The 21,888-nt window shown below is 48.5% G+C and overlaps 1 protein-coding gene across 1 annotated transcript in view; it reads right to left on the reverse strand.

The window, feature by feature from the left end:
* Window positions 1-14,456: 14,456 nt before the first annotated feature.
* RHEB (Ras homolog, mTORC1 binding) overlaps window positions 14,457-21,888 on the reverse strand; it is a 47,216-nt gene continuing 39,784 nt past the window's right edge. The window contains exons 5-8 of the mRNA XM_060021145.1: window positions 21,677-21,733; window positions 21,517-21,564; window positions 20,674-20,755; window positions 14,457-14,973 (exon numbers count right to left, since the gene is read on the reverse strand). Of these exons, the coding sequence (XP_059877128.1) occupies window positions 14,881-14,973; window positions 20,674-20,755; window positions 21,517-21,564; window positions 21,677-21,733 (280 nt within the window). The 3' untranslated portion in view covers window positions 14,457-14,880. The remainder of the gene's footprint in view (window positions 14,974-20,673; window positions 20,756-21,516; window positions 21,565-21,676; window positions 21,734-21,888) is intronic.

The following is a 21,888-nucleotide window of genomic DNA, read 5'->3' on the forward strand; positions in this document are numbered from 1 at the left end:
AGCCATTCTGCTAGGTGTGTAGCGGGATCTCATTATTTTCAGAGTGTCTTATCTTTAATTTGTATTTGCCGTTACTATGCCAGGGCCCACAGACAATGCACACAGGGGATGTGGGCAGAATTCAAAACAGAGCAGTGATTTGGGGTATTTTCTGCAAAGCATACTGAAAAATGACCAGTCACAGGCCTCAGAGAATTGGTAAAAAATGAACCTGTTGATCAGATGTCTGCAATTTTAACCTCTGTTCCCCATTCCCAATGCAACATCTCAATTCTCACCCAGGATTTTCATTATAAGGAGGTCAGGTCTGCCAAGACTCACGTGATCTATGTGTGCCTGAGAAGAGCTCCTCCCCTAAACAGCTATCAATACACACATATACAAATACAAGACTGGCAAAACCTCACCAGTAGAGACTCATTTCTTTGAGTGGATCATCTTCAAAGCACTGTTAACATGTACTTTGAAACAGGTGAGATCTTAAGCCACATATGACAGCTAGTTGGGGACAAAATACTGGGGGAATGGGCTCAGCGTAAGTGTGGTGACAGTGGAAGGAGCAGGCTGAGGGTGCTACCTTGATTTTTAGAAAATCTCAATAACATGCAAACTTAAAAGCTGTCAGTAGCTGCTCAGTGTCAGAAAGTTGCAAAATGTGTGCTGATTCAGTGCCCACCTGCCTGCCTCCATCCTCCTGCCTCTTGTTTTTGTCAAGTCTCTCTCCCTTTTGGGCAATTTAGAGCATAGAGAGCTCTAGAGAATAAGGAACAATGACACACCCACTACCCAGGTTTGTCAAATATTAATGTCTTGCCGTGTTTATGTCAGGTTGATTTATTTTCTTTAAAGAAAGAAGTCATCAGAAGCTTTTCCTCCCCACATATACCCACTACCGTGATGTTTGTGTTTATTATTTCTTTGCATGTTTTCACATCTTTACTGTCTATTTGTATACAGGGAAATAATACACATTTTTACAACGTGGCAATATTGTATATGCACCCTTCTGCAATTTGTTATTTTGTTGTTAGTGACCCCAGTTTCTGAAACGGTGAATGAATAACTCTTGGAAAAGTCCCTCAGAAAACTAAGTAAAATCTCCCATCTAGTTAGTAAATTGCATGCTGGGAAAATTCAGTGTATATTAAAATCAGGCAAAGAATACTGTCTTTTTTTTTTTTTTTCTTTTGGCCGCGCCACAAGGCTGGTCAGATCTTACTTCTCCAACCAGGGATCGAACCCCTGCAGTGGAAGCACGGAGTCCTAACCACTGGACCACCAGGGAATTCTGCGTTTATGGGTGAAACTGTGGGACAATTGCTCATTGCATGTTGCAGGGTATCAAGTATCCTCGGGTCCTGCCTACTGAAGGCTACCCTTCCTCTGTCATTCTGACAAATGGAAACACCTTCACATTCCCAAAAGAACCCCGGGGCCAATCTCGCCCCCTTTGGGGTCCACACCTTTAGTAAAATTGTCAGGGGAAGCATGAGCACACCTTCAACTCCACAGGATGAAGCAAAGGCCCCCCAGACCCATGCATTTGTGTTCAGCTTCTCAACATCGTCCATACGTACATCATGTTTGCTCTGCTGTTTACTGCTTACTCATATCCTTTGCTCATTTTTCCCGAGTCCTTCCTGACTGATGTGTGTGTGTTAACCTGTTATCTATTCCTTTGTGGTATGTCTATTAGTCTGTTATCTGTTCCTTTGCTTTTGTGTCTGTTAACCTGTCATCTGTTCCTTTGTTGTGTCCGTGTGTGTTTTAACCTGTAATCTAACCTATTATCTGAAGACCTTTCCCAGTTTGTGGCTTGAACCACTGGACTGGGACCCATTTTTATTGGACAGGGAGGGAGGGAACACCTTTAGCCAGAATCTGTGCCCTGTCTGTGGACTAGCCGGGACCTCAGCCTTCTGGGTTGAGGGGTGAAAACATCCTCTGGCTTGCTCAGTGTGAGGTCCCACGGACCAGGGGTTCCCTGCTCTGCCCGAGTTCAAATCCACTTCTAGGAGATGATGATAAGACATCTCCCTCCCAAAAGAGGGGCCAGAGGTCTCCAAGGGGGAACATTGGATTGGGGTAGGGAAGAAACGGGTGGTAGTGCAAAGGCTGGACGCGTGGGTCCTGGAAAGAATCCCCTTGTCCCCCATATCCTATCCTCAAATACTGCGCCGCTTAGGTAAGTGAAAGGCGCTGAAGCCTGACCCCTAGAGGTGGTTACAGTAACTACACTCCCCCTCCCTCTCAGGGAAATTGTTAGGGGCCAGGTAGTGGGAAGACATAGAATTATAATAAATTCAAAAATGGGGACAATAATAATGACTCTCATAGTGTTTACACAGTAAGGCACCAACGAAGACTTATTATATCATTTAATTTTCTCAACTATCTTAAGAGGTAGGTATTATTACCCCCATTTCATAGATGTGGAAAGTGAGGCAGAGTGAATAAGTAACTTGCCCAAGGTCACACAACAAGTAAGCAGTGGAGTTGGGATTTGAATCCAGAATCCATGCCCTCAACCCCTACAGATGCACAATTCCAACATTCCTTCAGCGTTTGGCAGTTTTCCAAGGATGCCCAGCTTGTCTATTCCTGTTCTTGTTTTGGACTTTGCTCCACCAGTTCTTCCTCCTTCACCTAAGTCTTCAACATTTCCTGATCTAATGCCTCAAAGGCCAAGAATATGCCCATCCTTTAAAAACTCCCCCTCAAATGCAAATTCAAAGCACAACGAGACATCACTATATCTCGTTAGAATGGCAGAAATTTAAAGAGACAACCAATTATAAGTCTTGGTGAGGATGCAGGGCAGGTGGACACTCCTGAGCTGCTGGAAGGGATGTAAAACCCTGCGGCCACTTGCAGAAACATATTTTTATAAAGTTAAGATACACCTACCGTGCGACCTGGTGTTTACCCACGAGCAATGAGAACATTTTTTTGAAAAGTAATTAACTTATTTTTTGGCTGCGTTGGGTCTTCATTGCTGCCTGCGGGCTTTCTCTAGTTGCGGCGAGCGGGGGCTACTTTTCGTTGCGGTGCGCAGGCCTCTCATTGCCGTGGCTTCTCTTGTGCAGCACGGGCTCTAGGTGCGCGGTCTCCAGTAGTTGTGGCTCGCGGGCTCAGTAGCTGTGGCTCGTAGGCTCTAGAGTGCAGGCTCAGTAGCTGTGGTGCACGGGCTTAGGTGCTCCGCGGCATGTGGGATCTTCCTGGACCAGGGCGCGAACACGTGTCCCCTGCATTGGCAGGTGGATTCTTAACCACTGCGCGACCAGGGAAGCCCCGTTAGTGCTTTATATATGGTTAGATATTTTGACTACGGATTCAATTCCTTTAACACTTACAGTTCTGTTTGGGCGTTGTATTTTTTCTCGAGTCATTATTGGTCATTTATAGTCTTCCATTCCATTGACCATCCATCTAAGTTTTCAGATTTACTGGCATATAGATGTTCATAGTGTCCATTTAAAAATTTTAAATGTTTTTATCTGCTGTGGTACCCTTTTTCCACTGCTAATATTCGAATCCGAGTTTACGGAACATTTGCATGTGGCCCTCGGTCCCTTCCCTATGTTTTTTTTTTTTTTGCGGTACGCGGGCCTCTCACTGTTGTGGCCTCTCCCGTTGCGGAGCACAGGCTCCGGACGCGCAGGCTCAGCGGCCTAACCGCTCCGCGGCATGTGGGATCTTCCCGGACCGGGGCACGAACCCGTATCCCCTGCACTGGCAGGCGGACTCTCAACCACTGCGCCACCAGGGAAGCCCCCTTCCCTATGTTTTGAATCTGAGTTCCCCGCCCCTAACCTGCTTCCCGTCCTGCGCCCCCGCCCTCCCAGGGGTGCTCTCATCTGAGAGGGGGAAACGCTAAGAGGAGGCCAGCCTCCGGGCCCCCTTTCCCGGCTTCCCAAGACTGGAGTGTGTTCCCATTGTGGGAAGAGTTGGTGCTGTCCACTTTCCCTCAATAGACAGCATCGCCCAGGTGGGGCTGGGGGTGAGGTGGGAGTCGAGAAGTTTAAGCAGCAGATGCTCTCCTCCGTGGTTCCTTGTGTTTCCTTGGCCTCCCTCACCTCATCCCAGAAAAGGAAGCCGGGGCGCCCATCAGCAGATCAGTCTTCCCCAAACAGAGTTTTCACCGGGCTTCTCCCCGCTGAGGAAACTCATCACAGAGCCGCCAGTAGACAGAGGGATGGAACTGCATCTTCCCTGAGAGGCCAGAACCGGCTCCGGGCGCCTGGTGACTCTTAGCACCCCGAGGGGGTGGGGAGCCCACCGGCCAGGAAGCATTGGCGCCTCCGGAAAGGTAACACAGGAGCTGTTGGTGGCCAGTCACCCATCAGGGGCGGGTGGCAGGACGGGCAGGGAGCCTGCGAGGAAGATGCAGCCCGCCGCGCCCTCGGCGCCGGGATCTGGGGGAGAGAGGAAGGGCCGACCTCCTCGCGGGAGGCCGTGGCGCGTGCGCGTGGACTTGGGGGCCGGGGACAACCGCGTGGCATCTCTCACACCCCCTTCCTTGCGGAGCTCTAAGATGTTAACACGCGGAGCACCGGGCCTCCGCCTCCCCCTCCGCCCGCCGACCGCCCCCCCTCCCCGCCCCTACCCCGGCGTCGGGCTCCCCTCCCTCTCCTGCGGAGTCCCCCGCTTTCCGATAGCCCTTCACCCCGAAAACCCGAAAAGGAATCTCGGAAAGTGAGAGAAGAAACCATGGACAAGCTTGCAGGTCACTAGGGCAGGGCCTCGGGAACCTACACCCCAGTACGGGCTGCAGCGGGTCAGGAATGCGGAGAAAAAGGGCGCAGAGTCCGTGCCTTCCTCGGACTCCAGGTGGCGACAGAGCAAACGCGGCCGGGGGCGGGGCGGGGGCTCAGGCTCCGCCCCAGTTGCTCTCAACTTAGAGAGACCCACCTCGCCCCACCCTCACCCTCACACCCGGACGCACCGGCAGCCCTTAAAATAGATGTTATTTGGGGTTAAGTCACTTGGACAACTGGCTGCAGGTGTCACCTATTTAAGAAAAATCGTTGGGAAAAACAACCTCGAGATTGAAATAAAATTTTTGTCTAAAACAATTTTCATTTTGTAGTGGAACACCAGAATCCAGCTCGAGAAACAGGCGTAAGTGGAAACCGATTGGGTTCAACTGCTTCTTCATTTTGCAGATGGAAAAAGGTGAATCCAGAAATGTGGACTGTCCCCCCAGGTGGCAGAGCAAGGGCAAGAACCTGGGTCCTCCACCCTCCCCAGCAGTCAGCCCAAGGTCACTTCTTTATTCCAGGGGCTGCATCTTCCCGAGGGGGTTATATAACCCAGGCAGCTTCCAGCAGCATCGGGATCACGTTGCACTCGTCAGAAATGCAAAATCTAGGTCTCGCCCCGGAACCCACTCAGTGTGACTCTGCACGAAGCCCCCCACCCCCACCTGAGGCTGCAGTGCGGCTCACACGCTCACGTATGTGCTGTACGGTCAGGCCTCTCGTGATGGCAGCTCTCTTGCTCTCTGTACATCCCCTTCCGGACTACACCCTATGCACAGACTGAGCTTCCTACCTACGTGCCCCAGGCCCCAGCTGGTGACTGTTCTTATCAAAGGGGCGGTGAGGGGTGTGCCCTTCTGCTGGTTTCCCTGGTAACTAATGAGCCAACCTGACGTCAATTCCCCCCATAACTGGTCATCTCCCCTTCCCCACCGGAAGCGAAGGCTGCCTCCACGTCCTGCCCACTGTCAGCCTCACATGGTGGGGTGTCGCTCCGGGACCTTGCTTCAGACGTGTAAGCTCCCACATCCATCAGACCACTGATGTCTGTGCTGCTGACTCTGGGCTCTTTCTGCAGTCTTGTAGGCCTGCGGGGTGAGGCCCAACAGTGCACACGTGTGTCCGCACTCACGTGTACGTGAAGCATCTGGGGGCCGTGGTCCACTCTTAGAAGGCTCGTGTTCTAGGTTCTCACACGAATGCGAGGTGACCCTTGGCAGGCGTCACAGACTGAATGTTTGCGTCCCCCGAATTCATAGGTTGAAATCCTAAGCCCCAGTGTGGTGGTGTGAGGCGCTGGGGTCTTCGGGAGGTGCGCAGTCATAAGGGTGGAGCCTCACGAATGGGCCCGTGCCTAATGAAGACCCCGAGAGCTCCCTCATCCCTCCCACCACATGAGGACCATGCCTGTAAGCCAGGGGGCAGGCCTCTCCGAGACCCAGTCTGCCGGCGCCTTGATCTTGGACTTCCCAGCCTCCAACGATGAGAGAAAAACCTCCATTGTCATGGGCCACCCCAGTCTGTGGTGTCCAGTGAGCATGGCCCGAGTGGACCAAGGACAGCAGGTCACAACTTCTCAGAGCATCAGCTTCCTCCTCTGTAAACCTGAGAGTTCCGGCCGTGTGAACTTCGCTTGATCACGCTTACGGTGACCAGCTCGTTCTGGTTTGCCAGGGACTGTCCTGGTTTTCAAAGTGAAAGTCTGACCTTGTGCGACCCCCGAGGGCGGCCACAACAAGTACCACAAATGGGGTGGCTTAGAACAACAGAAATGTATTCTCTCCCAGATATGAGGCCAGAAGTCTGAAATCCAGATGTCTGGAGGCTCCGAGGGGAATCAGTTCCACGTTCCCCCGGCTTCTGGTGGTGGCTGGCAATCCCTGGCATCCCTTGGCACGTAGCTGCATCACTCCTGTCTGCCTCTGTCCTCATATGGCGTTCTTCCTTCTGTGTATCTGTCTCTCTGAGTCCAGATTTCCGCTTTTTATAAGGACACTCACTAGTCATTGGCTCAGGACCCACGCTACTCTAGTATGACCTCATCCTAACTAACTACGTCTGCAAAGACCCTATTTCCAGATGAGGTCACGTTCACAGGTGCTGGGGATCAGCTACAACAAAGATTTTGAGAGGACAGAATTCAATGCCCCTCAAGTCCCAGGCAAACCGGTTGGTCACTCAGCATATGCTCTGACGTCCTGCAGTCATAGAACTGCTACCTGTGGTCCCCCCTCATTCTTAGGTATCATTGCCTAAGCGGTTCTCAAAATGTGGTCCCTGAACCACTAGTAAATAGCCCTGGAACTTGCCAGAAATCCAGATGTCTTCGCGGAATCATGAGCCCCCCACCCCACCCCTTGTGCCTTCCCGAGCCTTCCAGGTGGCTCCGGAACGTGTCAGAGTTTGAGAACCAGTGGCCAGCAGATGAGCCGCCCCCCGCAGGCATCACAGGGGAGTCGGTGGCCGACTTGGAGCTGTTTCCATCATTTTACAACGTCACGCAACGCTCCAGTTACAGGCACAGAAAAGGTGGTGCCTCTGAATGATTTCTGCTCTGGGATAATACAAATCCACACGTCAGGGCCGAGGAATGTAACCTTTCCAGCTGCACCAGCTGTCAACACCAGGCTGGCACTCTGCTTGCTTCAGCCTTTTAGGGTAAAGTTCAGGACATGTCAACCTCACAGCGATGCCCATAGAAAAGCCAGAGATTACCGTATGGTTTTACTTGGATTCTTCGTTGATCTGGTAATGATGGGAGAAGGAGGAGGGACTAAAATGATAAAACACTAGGAAGCCAGCGACTCTTGCAGAGGGCGGCTCTCCCTGTGGGAGCGGCAGCCGGAAAGGGGCTGCTTTGTTTTTGGAAGAAATAAATCAAAGCTCTGCCCGGGCCTTTCTTGGGCAGCAGTAAGAACTGGGTGAAAGGTCTTGACTGCTGAGGCCATAATATTTCCAGAATCCTATGCTATTTCTTGAGAAAATTCATAACTTAAAAAGATGAGCTGGGAATTCCCTGGCGGTCCAGTGGTTAGGACTCCGTGCTTTCGCTGCCGAGGGCGTGGGTTCGATCCTTGTTTGGTGAGCTAAGATCCTGCAAGCTGCATGGCGCGGCCAAAAAAAAAAGAAGAAGAAAAAAAAAATGAGCCAAGCCCATTTCCCAGGTTGTAACAGAACGTGGGAGCTGGAGGGGCCTTTGAGCGTGACGACGTCCTCAGAGGAAGGACCGAGGACCCCACTCGGAATCTGAAGGAACAAGCTGTCTGTCCCCCGACCAGGGCTCATCCACTGCATGGCCACAGGGTTCGACGAGGCGTGTGCGCGACTGAGCCCTGCGGGTCCAGAGGGACCTTCAGTGCATGTGACCATGAACTGTGGCAGAGCCGCACGTCTTTTATTATCGGGCCAGACTGGAAGGAAACTTTTTTTTTTGGTGTGGTAAACTTGCTTGTGGAAGTAATCTGTGATTCTCCATCTTGCCTTCTTGGATGTGCAGCCCCGTGATGATACGGCAGCACTGCCGGAATTCGGAGTCACCGACTATGGCGGGGGACGCACAGGTGGGAACCTCGGGAGCTTCAGAAAGCAGTGGAGGCCCTGCCGTCAGGTGGAAAACTCAGGCCGGGGGTCTGGGTCAGCTCGTCATCCGCAGGGCAATGGTCTGCACTTGTATTTGGGCTTTGGGAACAGCGAAGGTTTTCATACTCGGGTCCGTTACAACAATCCCTGACAAAGGGAGGTTTCCTAGGTGCAGGAATCAAGGCCAGAGACTATAAAGAAGTTACCCAAAGATACGCACTAGCTGCAGAGATGGGACCACAACGGCTACGTTCTGAGTCTTAGTCCGAGGCTGCATTTATTTGGGGTTCCCTGGGGGTATTGGGGTTGTGTTCACACATGCAGTAGTGCGAACAATGAACTAAGAGTTGGGGGGTCTCTCTGGGATCAGGCCCCTCCTCTGAAAACAGATGCTAAGTTAGCTCTCAGCATCTTCGCAGTCCTAACTCCAGAGCTGACTTCCCCAGGTCACTCTAGGAAGCTATCAAAGGTACGGAAAGGTAAGAAGAATGGGTAACACAAAAATGTTACTCAATGTCAAGCTTTTTGGCTTAATGTAAAACTGTCCGCTCTTGGGGAGGTGAAGGAGTGGGGTGATTCTGGAATTTTCTGAGAACGCTTCTGAAGGTGCCCTGGTTTCCTGCTGGCACAGCCTTCATGGCAGCCTCTGTTCACCTGCACAACAGTCTCGGTCAACTTGAGTCACCAGGGCAGCCAGAAGCCTTCTGCAAGCAAGCCTCTCACATGTGGCTGCAGCCCGCAGGAGCTGGAGATGTTTTTCTCTGGAGTCTACACTTCTCCAAGAATTGTTAAACCTTGTTTCCATTTAGCCGATCATCTAAAAGGCAGCGGGCATGGGGCTTCCCTGGTGGCACAGTGGTTAATAATCAGCCTGCCAATGAAGGGGACACGGGTTCAAGCCCTGGCCCAGGAAGATCCCACATGCCGCGGAGCAGCTAAGCCCGCGAGCCACAACCACTGAGCCTGCGCTCTAGAGCCCGCGAGCTACAACCACTGAGTACACGTGCCACAACTACTTAAGTCCACAAGCCTAGAGCCCGTGCTCCACAACGAGAAGCCACAGCGATGAGAAGCCCGCGCACCGTGACGAAGAGCAGTCCCCGCTCGCCACAACTAGAGAAAGCCCACGCGCAGCAACGGAGACCCAACGCAGCCAAAAATAAATAAATCAATCAAAAAATAAAAGGCAGCGGCGTATTCTGCGTCCTCTGACTTACTGTTAACGAAGACTGCTACCATCTGAGTCCGAGGCGTCCGAGGCTGGCTGCACCAACAATGGTAAGGGCGCCCGGTAGGTGCGCTCCTTCCTTGTTAGGAGCCGATAAGGGGTGGACCCAAGATTAAAGGTCATCCCGGTGCACTGTGTGAATGGTGAGGATTTCCCCTTCCCTGCAGCAGACACAGGCCAAGTTCCACGGAAGCCATCTAGGAAGCAGCCCATGGGAGGGCTCAGCTACTCATCCGTTCAACAGACAAACAGCTACTGCGGAGACCCTGGAGGGTTGCCATTGGGGAGAGCGCAGGAAGACCCTTCAAGAACGCGGTGAGAACACTGTCAAAAAAACTGTCCAAATATATCACTTTTTCATAGGTCTGGAGATTAAAGGCTTGCACCAGTCCAAGGGTGTTTAAGGAAACTGGCTGATTCTCAGCACAGCGAGATTTGTGGCACTGTCACTTGCCCTGTTGCCAGACCCCTCCTTAGCAGCTGCACGCAGGGTCAAGATGGGCTGGTGCTTTCTCAGCCCCCTGATCAGAAAACTGTCATCATCTGCAGTGTCTGGTAGTTCCCTGGAAAACCCCATCTGCAAGGCTTGTCTTTGACCTGACTGTCTTTTCCCTGGGGGTGTTCGTCAAAAACAATCAGTGGCAGTTTATTTGACACTGAGGCAAGGACAAACTAACAAAAAACCTCTTCTTTTTTTTTTAACAAGAAAGGCTGGAGAATGAGATGCCCTGGAGTCCCTGAGCAGGCACAATTATTACTAAAGGATTTTAAGCAAAGGGGTAACACAGAACAATTTATGTTTTAAACAAGTTGACTTGGGGAATTCCCTGGTGGTCCAGGGGTTAAGACTTGGGCTTTCACTGCCGTGGACCCAGGTTTGACCCCTGGTCGGGGAACTAAGATCCCACAAGTGATGCGGTGTGGCAAAAAAAAAAAAAAAAAAAAAAGTTGACTTGGGCTGCAGTAAATGATTTGGAGGGTGTGGTGTTAGAGACTAGTATGCAGTGAAGATGGAGAAAAGTGGGCAAAATATAAGATTTTTGAAGGCAGGGCCCTTAGGATTTGTTGATGAACTGGCTGGGAGGGGACACAAGGGAAGAGGTAGAGGATGGCTCCCCAACTCCTAGCTTTAGTATCTAGTGGATGATGGTGCCATTTCCCGAAGCAGGGTCCAGGGCAGACCACGTTTTTAGGGAAAATCAAGAATTTGGGCATGATAAACTTCAGATGCCTATGAGACATCTAAGAGAAGACAAGCCTGGAGCCCAGAGGTCAGGGTGCGAGAAAGGAATTTTGGTCTTCAGGAAACACGGCAGTGAGAGCTATGTGACAGGATGAAATCAAGGAAGGGGAGAAAGAAAAATGGCCCATCGAGAGGTTAATGGAGGAGGCAACAGCCAAGGAGGCCAAGGCAGCAACAGTGAGCTGGGAGGAAGACCAGAAGGCGGAAAGAGACCTTCAGAGAGAAGTCACCAACTGCGTGCAATGCTGGAGGGTCAGGACAGAGGCCAGGAAATACCTACTGGACGTGGTGACAAGGTGATGAGCAATTCAGGCGACAGCACCGTCAGTGACACGGCGGGGAGACACGGCGCTCTAGAGGGCAGGGAGTGAACAATTTAGTTTTAGCAAAATTCCATCACATTAATCTGAATTTGTCCTGTGATTTTACACTTTGTATTATGAGCTGCAAGACAGCCTTGGATACGCGCCGAGTTTTGTATTCGCACCTACTGTGCTTCAGCGAATCCAAGGCTGCATTGTATGTCCCACTAAGAAAAATGCTAAAATGGCGGAGGCGACAAGACCTCTCCTGGCCCCAGTGACGATGGCAGCGTTTCATGAGGTGGAGATCAAGGACTTCCAATATGACGAGGTCTCGGAGATGTACTTCTACCCCTGCCCGTGTGGGGATAACTTCTGCGTCACCAAGGAACATACGGAGAATGGGGAAGATGTGGCAACGCGCCCCAGCTGCTCTCTCATTATAAAAGCGATCTATGACAAAGATCGGTTTACATGTGACGGGACAGTCCCAGCCCCTCCCCCCAACGAAGAACTAGTTAAATGCCGAAGACTCAGGACTCCAGAGCCTCAACTTTGGGGAAGGAGCCAAGCTGGGAAAATCAAACGCCACGTCACCGGCTTCTTCACGGGGACAATCCTTGTGCAGTTTGCTATTTGTTAGTGCGGATTCTTTCCGTCGGCTGCCAGGTTCACCTCCAGCTGAAGAAGCAAGTCCACCACAAGACATACCTGAATTTTGTGCTTAGAACTTTGAATTGTTCTTTTTCATAGTTTTTTTTTAAGAAGGATATTTATTTATTTATTTATTTTTGGCTGCGTTGGGTCTTCGTTGCTGCGCACGGGCTTCTCATCGTGGTGGCTTCTCTTGTTGTGGAGCATGGGCTCTAGGCCCGCGGCCTTCAGTAGCTGTGGCACGTGTACTCAGTAGTTGTGGCGCACGGGCTTAGCTGCTCCGCAGCATGTGGGATCTTCCCGGACCAGGGATTGAACACGTCTGCCCTGCATTGGCTGGCGGATTCTTAACCACTGTGCCGCCAGGGAAGTTCCGGAAGTGTTCTTAATTTTCCATCCGAACTTAAAAGAAAAATTCAAATCAGAAAAAAAAGAAAAAAAAGAAAATGCTAAAATGTAAGGAAAGGTCTTAGGAGTGATGAAATACACTATTAAATAACGACATTTAAGTCAAACCTGGCAGTTCTAAGAATTTCTTCAGAAGGCTCAGATAACACATCATTAGATTCGCTGACACAGTGAATGTGGCTAATGACTGTCGCTGACACCTCTAAGGCAGTTTCCTCACTGTAAATAGGGCAGCACCTGCTTCACAGGGTGGACGTGAAGCAAACCAGAAGAGGTACTGCTGACCGCCTTCCACCACCACCTCCAGGTCACGTGCTCCCCACCACTGGAGAGCACCCCTCAGCAACATCACTCTCGGAACACATCACAAGCTCAGCCCATCAGATAATCCAATCAACCATCTTGTGGATGGGTCACCGCACTGGGAAGCAGGACTGCCTGCCCTGTGCTATTCAAGGGGCAAGGTCAGACGTAAGTTCTACAGGGTGCAGAGTTCTGTTGTGTTCACGGCACTTAGAACGGTGTGTAGCACACAGCAGGTGCTCAGAAAACATCTGAACGAACAGCTGAGCCACACCATGTAAAGAGATCCACGTCACCTCCAAACAGGGCAGCTAGGCCTAGAGGACATTTCGTGAGAGTCAAACTGTAGTTGCAAGAACAGGCTGCCCCAAGATTCCATTTACACAGAAATAACTTATCGGATGTAAAATGTTGCCTGGATGAACTGAATCCAGATTTAATGTGGTTCCATCCAGTGAGTACTGACACATATTAGGCCTAAGAATAAACCCTGTTAGTGAGTAATGATACTACATTGCTAAAACTTATTTGTATTTAAAAAGTATTTGGTGGAGGTCTTTTTCATCCTGGCTCAAATTGCATCCTTGAATGATAAGACACAAACTATAAAGATTCAAAATAATGGTGCATTCTTTTTTAAAAAATTAATTAATTGTTGGCCATGTTGGGCCTTCGTTGCTGCACACAGGCTTTCTCTAGTTGCGGCAACCAGGGGCTACTCTTGGTTGCAGTGTGCTGGCTTCTCATTGCGGTGGCTTCTCTTGTTGCGGAGCACGGGCTCTAGGCGCTCGGACTTCAGTAGTCGTGGGCACGCAGGCTCAGCAGTTGTGGCTTGCGGGCTCTAGAGCGCAGGCTCAGTATTGTGGCGCGCGGGCTTAGGTGCTCCGCGGCATGTGGGATCTTCCTGGACCAGAGCTCGAACCGGTGTCCCCTGCATTGGCAGGTGGATTCTCAAACCACCGTGCCACCAGGGAAGTCCATAATGGCATATTCTAAAAACATAATTTTTCATTAAAAAATCAGTTACAGGGCTTCCCTGGTGGCGCAGTGGTTGAGAATCTGCCTGCCGATGCAGAGGATGTGTGTTCGTGTCCCGGTCCGGGAAGATCCCACATGCCGCGGAGCGGCTGGGCCCTGTGAGCCATGGCCGCTGAGCCTGTGCGTCCGGAACCTGTGAGGCCACAACGGGAGAGGCCACAACAGTGAGAGGCCCGCGTACGGCAAAAAAAAAAAAAAAAAAAAAAGATCAGTTACAAAGCAATATTCTATTTTATCCATAGACTCAGTAACATTTCCCTAAAGGTTAGAAATGGCTGTGAAATTCTAACTGGGAAGGAACATCATTTAAAAAATTTCACTCAACTTGAACTCTCAGAGTCGAGGTGATGGCCACCAGGCAACTGAAATCCTCGACTCTCCCTCAAAGCTGCTCTTGGCAGAACGGGAGGTAGGCAGTCTGGGTCTGAGGGAGGTTCATGAAGCCCTGACACAGAACACTTACCAGGCAATCTTCCCCATCCTTTAAACTCCTGGAGGTTTTGGGATAGTGACAGGCCAATCTATTTTCTAAGTCAGATCCTGTCTGCCGTGGACACCAAGCTAAGTAAAAGGAGAGACAGTAAGTGTATCTTTAGGTCCCCTTTTCTTCAAGTAGCTAAGAGACAAGCAAGAGGGTGGCCGGAAGGCTCTAAGTAAGCCTGCAGCCCTACCTGCATGAAACATTCCAACCAAGGTGGGGAGAACAGTTATTATTGGGGAACAACTCCCCTCACAGAGCCCCCCAAGGTCACTCGGCTTTAGTCAACAGGAATGCCCCCCCCCCAGTTCGGGCACTCTACCCCAAGTGCCCACAGCCGCCTGGTGGGCCACATGCTCCACTGGCTCCTGGAATCCAAGCTGGCGCCTCCTCGGAGGCAGGGAAGGAAGCCCTCAGGAGGACAGGTTTCCTTCTTTAGAAGCCACACTGAGGAGCACAATGATTAGGCTTTGCAGCTATTTTATTTACAAGTATACACTTAACACAACGAAATAAACACTGACATATTGAAGCCTAGTTAATAGTAGTGTAACAATATGTATCATTTGGATGATTACATTATTTTAAACAACAAACTACACTGAAAAATTAATGCAATAAAATTCTTGGTCATAATATTATTAAGAAATACAATATATAAATTGAAAATATGATTGCTCAAAATTTGAAAATGGAAGTGAACTCATTTGGACCGAGTCAGAGTTTAACATAATCTGAAAGGAAGGGTTGGGAGAGAAGCTCTGACCCAAATGAAATCTTTCAGGTTAACAGAAGAGAAATGAAGCAGAGTTTATCTTAAAGGAAAATGGGCAGGTTGCCTCCTCAGGCAGGCCAGGTTCCCAGTGCCCTCAGGTTCTGCAGTAGAATCACATCACCAAGCAGGAGGACTTTCCTTGTGAGGCGGCCCCGTCAATTTTCTCTGCCTCCAAAATTATCCTTCTAAAAACATCAACAGCAGTCTGAAACCAGAGAGAAAACCGATGACAATGTTAGCGTTAACAGCGGAGCCACGAGGAACACTGATGCTGCTGGCGGGACTGGAAAAGGCCCACGGCCTGCCCTGCACGTGGAGGTCCAGGTGTGGAGGCCAACGAGGCGGCCCCGGGCCGCAGGAGCCTGGGATTCCTCCCTCCCCTCCCCCCACGTGGTGACTGCGGACCACCAGAACTAACCTCAAATCACACTTCTGAGCCCTGCTTTCATCAGTCACAGGAAGCCCCGCCTGCTCCGCCTCCTGTGGCGCCTGTGGAGCTCCAGGATGGAGTATCCCCTGCTGGCTCACCCGCCTCACCCGCCTCGCCCGCCCCGCGGGCGCTCTGGGACTACAGCAGGGCAGGGGCTCTTTCGCCTGGCCTGGCACCCCACCCCCTGCCTGTCACACCCTTTCCCCTCCCACTTCCTAAAAACTCTCAGCTGTGGCTCTTAGGCCGTGAGATGACACCTGTGCCCTCCGAGCCTGCTTCCTCTAGGCCACCTAGAGCCCCGAGTCACCCCCGGCCTCACCCCCCTCCTCCGGGGCAGCGGCTCCACCTCCGCCACCACTCGCGCCACACTGGCCTTGCACACCCCCCGGGGACCTCCTCTCCCTCCCGACTGCACCTCTCAGCCCCAGGGACCAGCCCTTCACAAGGAGGAGCCACTATCATTTAGGGCAGGAAATCCTCACTTAGGCCGAACGTCAGTCCCTGTCCTTTAAATGCGGTCATTGTGATCATCCAAAAATGCTCCTGTTTTCAAAAACCTCGCAGGGCAGCACCCAGATCTTGTCATCACCAAGCAGCCGCCCCCCCTCCAGCCCCCATCTTCCTTCTCTCGCCTCCCGGGCCAGCGCAGACGTCCCCAGGGCAGTCACCGGCCTCCTACTCCCTTCCCTGCCACCTGTCTGCCTGCTCGCTGCCTGCGCCACACAGCGGACACAGCCCATGGACACACCTCCAGGACCCTGAACCCAAAGGGGACCCCTGCTGCCCCAGCAGCCCAACCACATTTCTCTGGTCCAGCCAGCCCCCAGGATGAAGGGGTCATGCCTCTTCCTTCCACTGGGATCGCTAAACCTCTTCCCTGCTCTCACCCTCGGCTGATGACTGGGTTCTACGTTTCACTGGGAAAACAGAAGCAGCATTCATAAGCGAACTCTCCATACTCCAACCACCAGTGACCATGCCCTTGAATCTGGGCTCATCTACTCTGGTTCCCTCTTTCCTGCTGGCACAAAGGAGGCACCCCTAAGTGAGCCCAAGCCAGCCCCAGGCCCACCTCTCCTGTCTAATCAAGGCCACTGACTTCAGCAAGCACCCTCCTTTCTGCATTACCAATTCCCCTCCTTTCCCACGACTATGCAGGCAAGTTGTTATTTATTTCATCCTAAAAAAAGCGCACAGGGCTTCCCTTGTGGCGCAGTGGTTTAGAATCCACCTGCCAATGCAGGGGACACGGGTTTGAGCCCTGGTCAGGGAGATCCCACATGCCACGGAGCAACTAAGCCCACGTGCCACAACTACTGAGCCTGCGCTCTAGAGCACGCGAGCCACAACTACTGAGCATGCATGCTGCAACTACTGAAGCCCGCATGCCTAGAGCCTGTGCTCTGCAACAAGAGAAGCCACCGCAATGAGAAGCCCGCGCACTGCAACCAAGAGTAGTCCCCGCTCATCACAACTAGAGAAAGCCCGTGCACAGCAACGAAGACCCAACGCAGCCAAAAAAAAAAAAGCACAGAAAAATGTGTGGAAAGATGCATGCCAAGCTCTTACAAAAAAATAGAGCGTGCCTGGAATCTGGCTTTCTAGATAAATCTTAGCATTCTCCTTGATTACCTGTGTGATCTGACTGACAAAATGCATTCTCTTCCATCAAATTGCTGAAATACAATTTGTGAAGGCCTCCACAGAAAATAAGCCAGAACTGCAAACACATCCCATAGTTCAGTAATAGTCAAAGTGCAGTATTCTCACTGACTTGATAATTTTTACCACTGTGCACTTTGTAATCAACAAATCTGACTGAACTCCACTGAGGACAGTTTATTTTAAAATACTGGATTTTTGCTAAGTAATACAAAGCTACATTTGAAAATTTATCAATAAAAAATTTGAGCGGTTCACAAAGATTGGTCTCTGATCACGTGACTATTGACGTGGATGTCTCTTTACTACACAAATTCTCTCTCTTCCTACTACATAGACCAAGAGTAGTAAGCACTCTAGTATATATGTGGATTAGAATCAATCACACCTCTTAACATAAGGGATTAGAATTACTTGGTTTCTCCCCACCCGATGGGGAGAAACTCCCTAGGCTTAGGATCCAACTGTCTTCAGCACACTCAACAACAAGGTGAGCAGTGTCACAAGAGCCACAACCGAGGGCTGAGAAGTGTCTAGACAACTGGTCAGGACTGCTGCTTTCCAAGGATATGCATATCATCACTGTATTTACCTAACTTGGGTACAAGAATCTTTCTGCCTTTAAGGATTATTTCACGTCGAGTAAGGTATTTGTTGATCTGATGGAGGTGCTAAAGTAACCGAGACAACAGTGAGTTGGGTCATCTGATCTTCTAGCTTGTCTGGGATGTTTGAGGTCACTGTACTGCACCCTCGCCTTCTTTTAGAGTTTTGGTTAATATCAGATAAATCGACTAAATTTATCAAAACTTTAAAAGAAGTACAGCAGTTGGAATTTTTTCATTTTAACTTTAAGCCTTGAGAACAATTTCATCTTTTATATGGGTACTGAAAAGGCAGTATCCTACCTTCTAAAGGAAACTAAAAGGTTAAAAAGTAAATCTATCCAGAACCATATTAAAAATCTTAAGCTACGGTAAAGTATAACATAAACTAGACAGAGAAAAGGCCTGCATCCTCTGACCAAAAAGTAGTTTAATAACATACCCTAAGCATATCATTATAGGTCACTCTCAAAAGATAAATTAACCTGAGGCAACACGCCTTACTAAGCAATCCCTCTTAATGACATTCGAGGTAGGGTCCATAAGGTGTCTACACCTTTGAGGATGCTGGAAGGAATAACAAAGCAACGGCCAGAAACGCACAGAACAGTAACACAATGCACAGGGGCTACGTGAACCTACATGAATAGTGAGACTGGTGATGATGCCTACATAATTATAAAGTCAAACAGAATAATTGTTTTAGGATCCTCAGATTTTCACCGAAGAGAAACACAACGGAGCGAAGTTAGCAAAAGCAGAACCAAAGATAGCTTAGGGCCATTCAACGTCACTCCTCCACGTCAAAAAAAATTTTAAATTGAGATAGTTGTCACATAGCATGTATTAGTTCTAGGTGTACAACATAATGACGATGTATGTATATACTGTGAAATGATCACCACGATAAGGCTGGTCACACATAGTTACAAACTTTTCTTTCTTATGATGAGAACTTTTAAGATCTACCCTTAGCGGTTTTCAAGTATACAATATTGTTAACCATAGTCGCCATGCTATACATCACATCCTCAGGACTTCTTTATTATGTAACTGGAAGTTTGTACCTTCTGACCACCTTCCAATTTTTATTATGCAAATTTTTAAGCATACAGAAAAATGGGGACAATTGTATAGTAAGCACTGAGCCCTGCTATCTGAGTTCAACAAATGCTAACATCTTTGCTATATCTGCTTGCTCTCCTTCTGTCCATCCCCCGCATCTATCCCATCTGAAACTAAGCTGCAGACATTATGAAACTTGGCCCCTACATACTATGGTTTGCATTTTCCAAGAATAAGGATATTCTCTTCATAATCCCAACACCATCATTACACCTAAGACAATTAACACCATTTCCCTAATATATCTAAAACGTAATCAAATCTCCCCAATTGACCCAAAATGTCTTTTACACGAGGGATTTAGAACCAGATTCCATTTAAGGTTCACATACAGACTTTTTAATACAGAACGGTCTCTCTCTCTCCCTCAGGAACACTCTAATCTCTATTACACTTTGGTTATGCCCTCTCTTCCCATCCATCAGAAAAGCATGGTGGAGAGGAGAGAGGACTAAATTTGGGTTAAATTTAAAATTTAGTCCAAGTTCTTATACCATATGAAATATAGACCTTAGAAAAGTTATTTACCTCTCTGGATCTTAAAACGCCTCACTTCTAAAATGAGACAGTTCAACTGGATGATCTTAAGGACAGATCAGACACCCAATAAATGTCTGATTTAATTCAATTAAGCAGTACAGGTATCTCTTACTATCTCAGCTCTTCTTATCTGAATTCTCACTCTTTGCACTAAATGGATGCAGATAAATCTCTTGCTCTCTGGAACTCGGGAATCAATTGTACAGATTTAACTTCCCTCACCTGCGGACACAGGGACAAACAGATTTGCCTATCAAGGGATACCTGGGTTGACCGAGCACCTAGTAGATATAAAACCACTGTGCCGGACATTATGGAGAAAATGAAGGCCAGTGATACGGCCTTGAATCTCAGAATGAATTAAAGGGGATAAGACAGAAGAAGCTACTATTAATTTTAGCTGGACGTATCATGCAGGGGTCCAGGAGAAAGTGGAATTTAAGTAGAGCCCTGAGGACTGGAGTCTTAGTGGTGAAAGGTGGCGGAGCTGGGGAAGAACAGCTGACTGTCCTCAACCACATCAAGCCACCCACCCTCGCTGAACTATAGTTTCCTCACAGAAATGAAAGCCAATTAATCTTATTGGAAGATCAAACAAGAGCACATGTTGAAAATACTTTAAGTATGTAGTTAATTAGAGAAAGGATATTTCAAGTCAGAGAAGAATGAGAGTAAAGGGGAGGCATCTGGAAGTACCCCTTGTATTTAATTAAGTGGGAGGAATTTGGTGCGACTGAAAAGTACAGGGATACAGTGAAAGAAGGAACCGGAAAAGTTCGAATCACACACTGCACTCAACATCATGCTTAGGGCCTTGGGGTTTGCTCTACAGACGATGGGCAACCCATTGGCAGTTTTAGTTGAGGGTGACATCATCTGATTTGTAGCTTCAGAAGGTGAATGGCAGCAAACAGAAATACACTGGTGAGAACTCATGGAAGCAGGAGACAAGCTTGGACGTTCTTGGTCTAAATTAATGCCACGGAGGAAAAGGGAAAAGGAGATACGGGAAGCCTTCTGAAATAGAAGTGACATCCTTCCTCGGATATGCCTTTTAAAGGAACATCTGCAGGGCTGAAATTGGGAAAAATGTTTGTAAAATGGTTCTTAACAGTTTCTGTGTTAAAACAACACATGCATCTAACTCAGTTCCACCCAACAGAAAAAGGGGGGAGGTAAGGGTACAAAATTATTGCCAAAGTGATGAGATCATTCTTGTTTCTTTTCTATGCCTGGATTTATTTCTGTACCAGTCTTTAGTATGAAACAAAAATAAGACTATATGTTCTCAAAGGAAGTATTGCCTTTACTATTAATTTCTATTTATCCTACAAATATTCTAGGTCCCATTTTAAGTAGAATACTGACTGAATTAAAACATCAATAGTATCGTCCTAAAGCAACCCAAAGATGGGTATTAGAAATGGTGGAAGGATGAAGACTGAACAGGAGTGATGAAGATGGTGGTGAGATGCTGACTGAGAGGAACATACGCCCATGAATGATGGGATGCAGGGCAAAATGAAGTTTAAAAAACACGTACCTGATTTTCTTTAGCAGAAGATTCCAAAAAAGCTGCGTTCCAAGATTCTGCTAACGCTTTCCCTTCTTCATAACTGATCACCCTAATGGAAAAAGAAAATTCTAATTAAAGTACTTTGCTCTTTATTATACAAAACATCTATAATTGATTTATGAGACAGGCTCCACTTTAATCAGTTTTTTTCCTTATGAAGCAGAAGCATGCTCAGCTCAACATTCTCATCCAGTACGTAATGCAGAGAAGCATTTCTGTTACCCCTGAGCTGGGGAACAGAGCAGACATTGCCTTATGGGGTGGCTACCCCTGCTCCAGCAAGTTCTTACAGTTCGGAGAACAGGACGCCAACACTCCAGCATCTGCAACAATTGATTATTTTGAAGCGAGCTCAGCTATAAGCACCCAAAGATGGTGCAATCCTGAAAGGGCCCTCCGTGCAGTCCTGCAGGCGTTAATTCAGCCAGTGAGCCTCTTCCTCTAGGCGTCAGGCTCCTCCCCTGTTCACTGCTCTAATCCTAAGCCCGGTACTCAAAAAACTATTTGTTGAATAAATGACTGCTACCATTGTCTTTTTAGAGTCTGCTTTATGCAAAAACGTAAAAGAATCTAAAGATAATTTTCTACGGTGTTTGCGCTTTTTAAGAGGAAACATTTTCCAAGACAGGTTGAGATTTTTACTGCAGTTTCGCTTCTGTGATGCACAGTCACTACCACATTTCTGAACACAGAAACACAGATATGCTACAGCTAAAAATATTCTTGCTATAAGAATAATTAAAAATGAAACTTCAGTGACTAAATCGTCTTAGACTTGACTTTATAAATCAGTATTTAGAAGCTACATACCTTTCCATATGTAGGTCTTTCTTATTCCCAACCAACATAATAGGTATCCTATTAATACAAGGGAAAAAAAAGCCAAAGTACCCTAGTCAGTGCCCGATTTGATTGTTCAGAAGATACTATTATGAGTATCTAACAAAAGAGATAAACTATTACTACTTACTGTACTTTCCCCACCATATCCAACAGTTTGCCATGGATAACTTTGATCACTTCAAAGCTATAAAACAAAAAGCATAAAATCAGACATCCATTTTAGTGGTGATGTTTTAAAACGTTTGTTATGTAATATTTATAGTGGGAAAAATGGAAAATGTCATAGACTCACCATTTTAATATAAAGTAAACCGAACACAAGGAATTCCTTTATTTTTT

Source organism: Delphinus delphis, chromosome 9, assembly GCF_949987515.2.
Source record: "Delphinus delphis chromosome 9, mDelDel1.2, whole genome shotgun sequence".
NCBI classification, from domain to species: domain Eukaryota; kingdom Metazoa; phylum Chordata; class Mammalia; order Artiodactyla; family Delphinidae; genus Delphinus; species Delphinus delphis.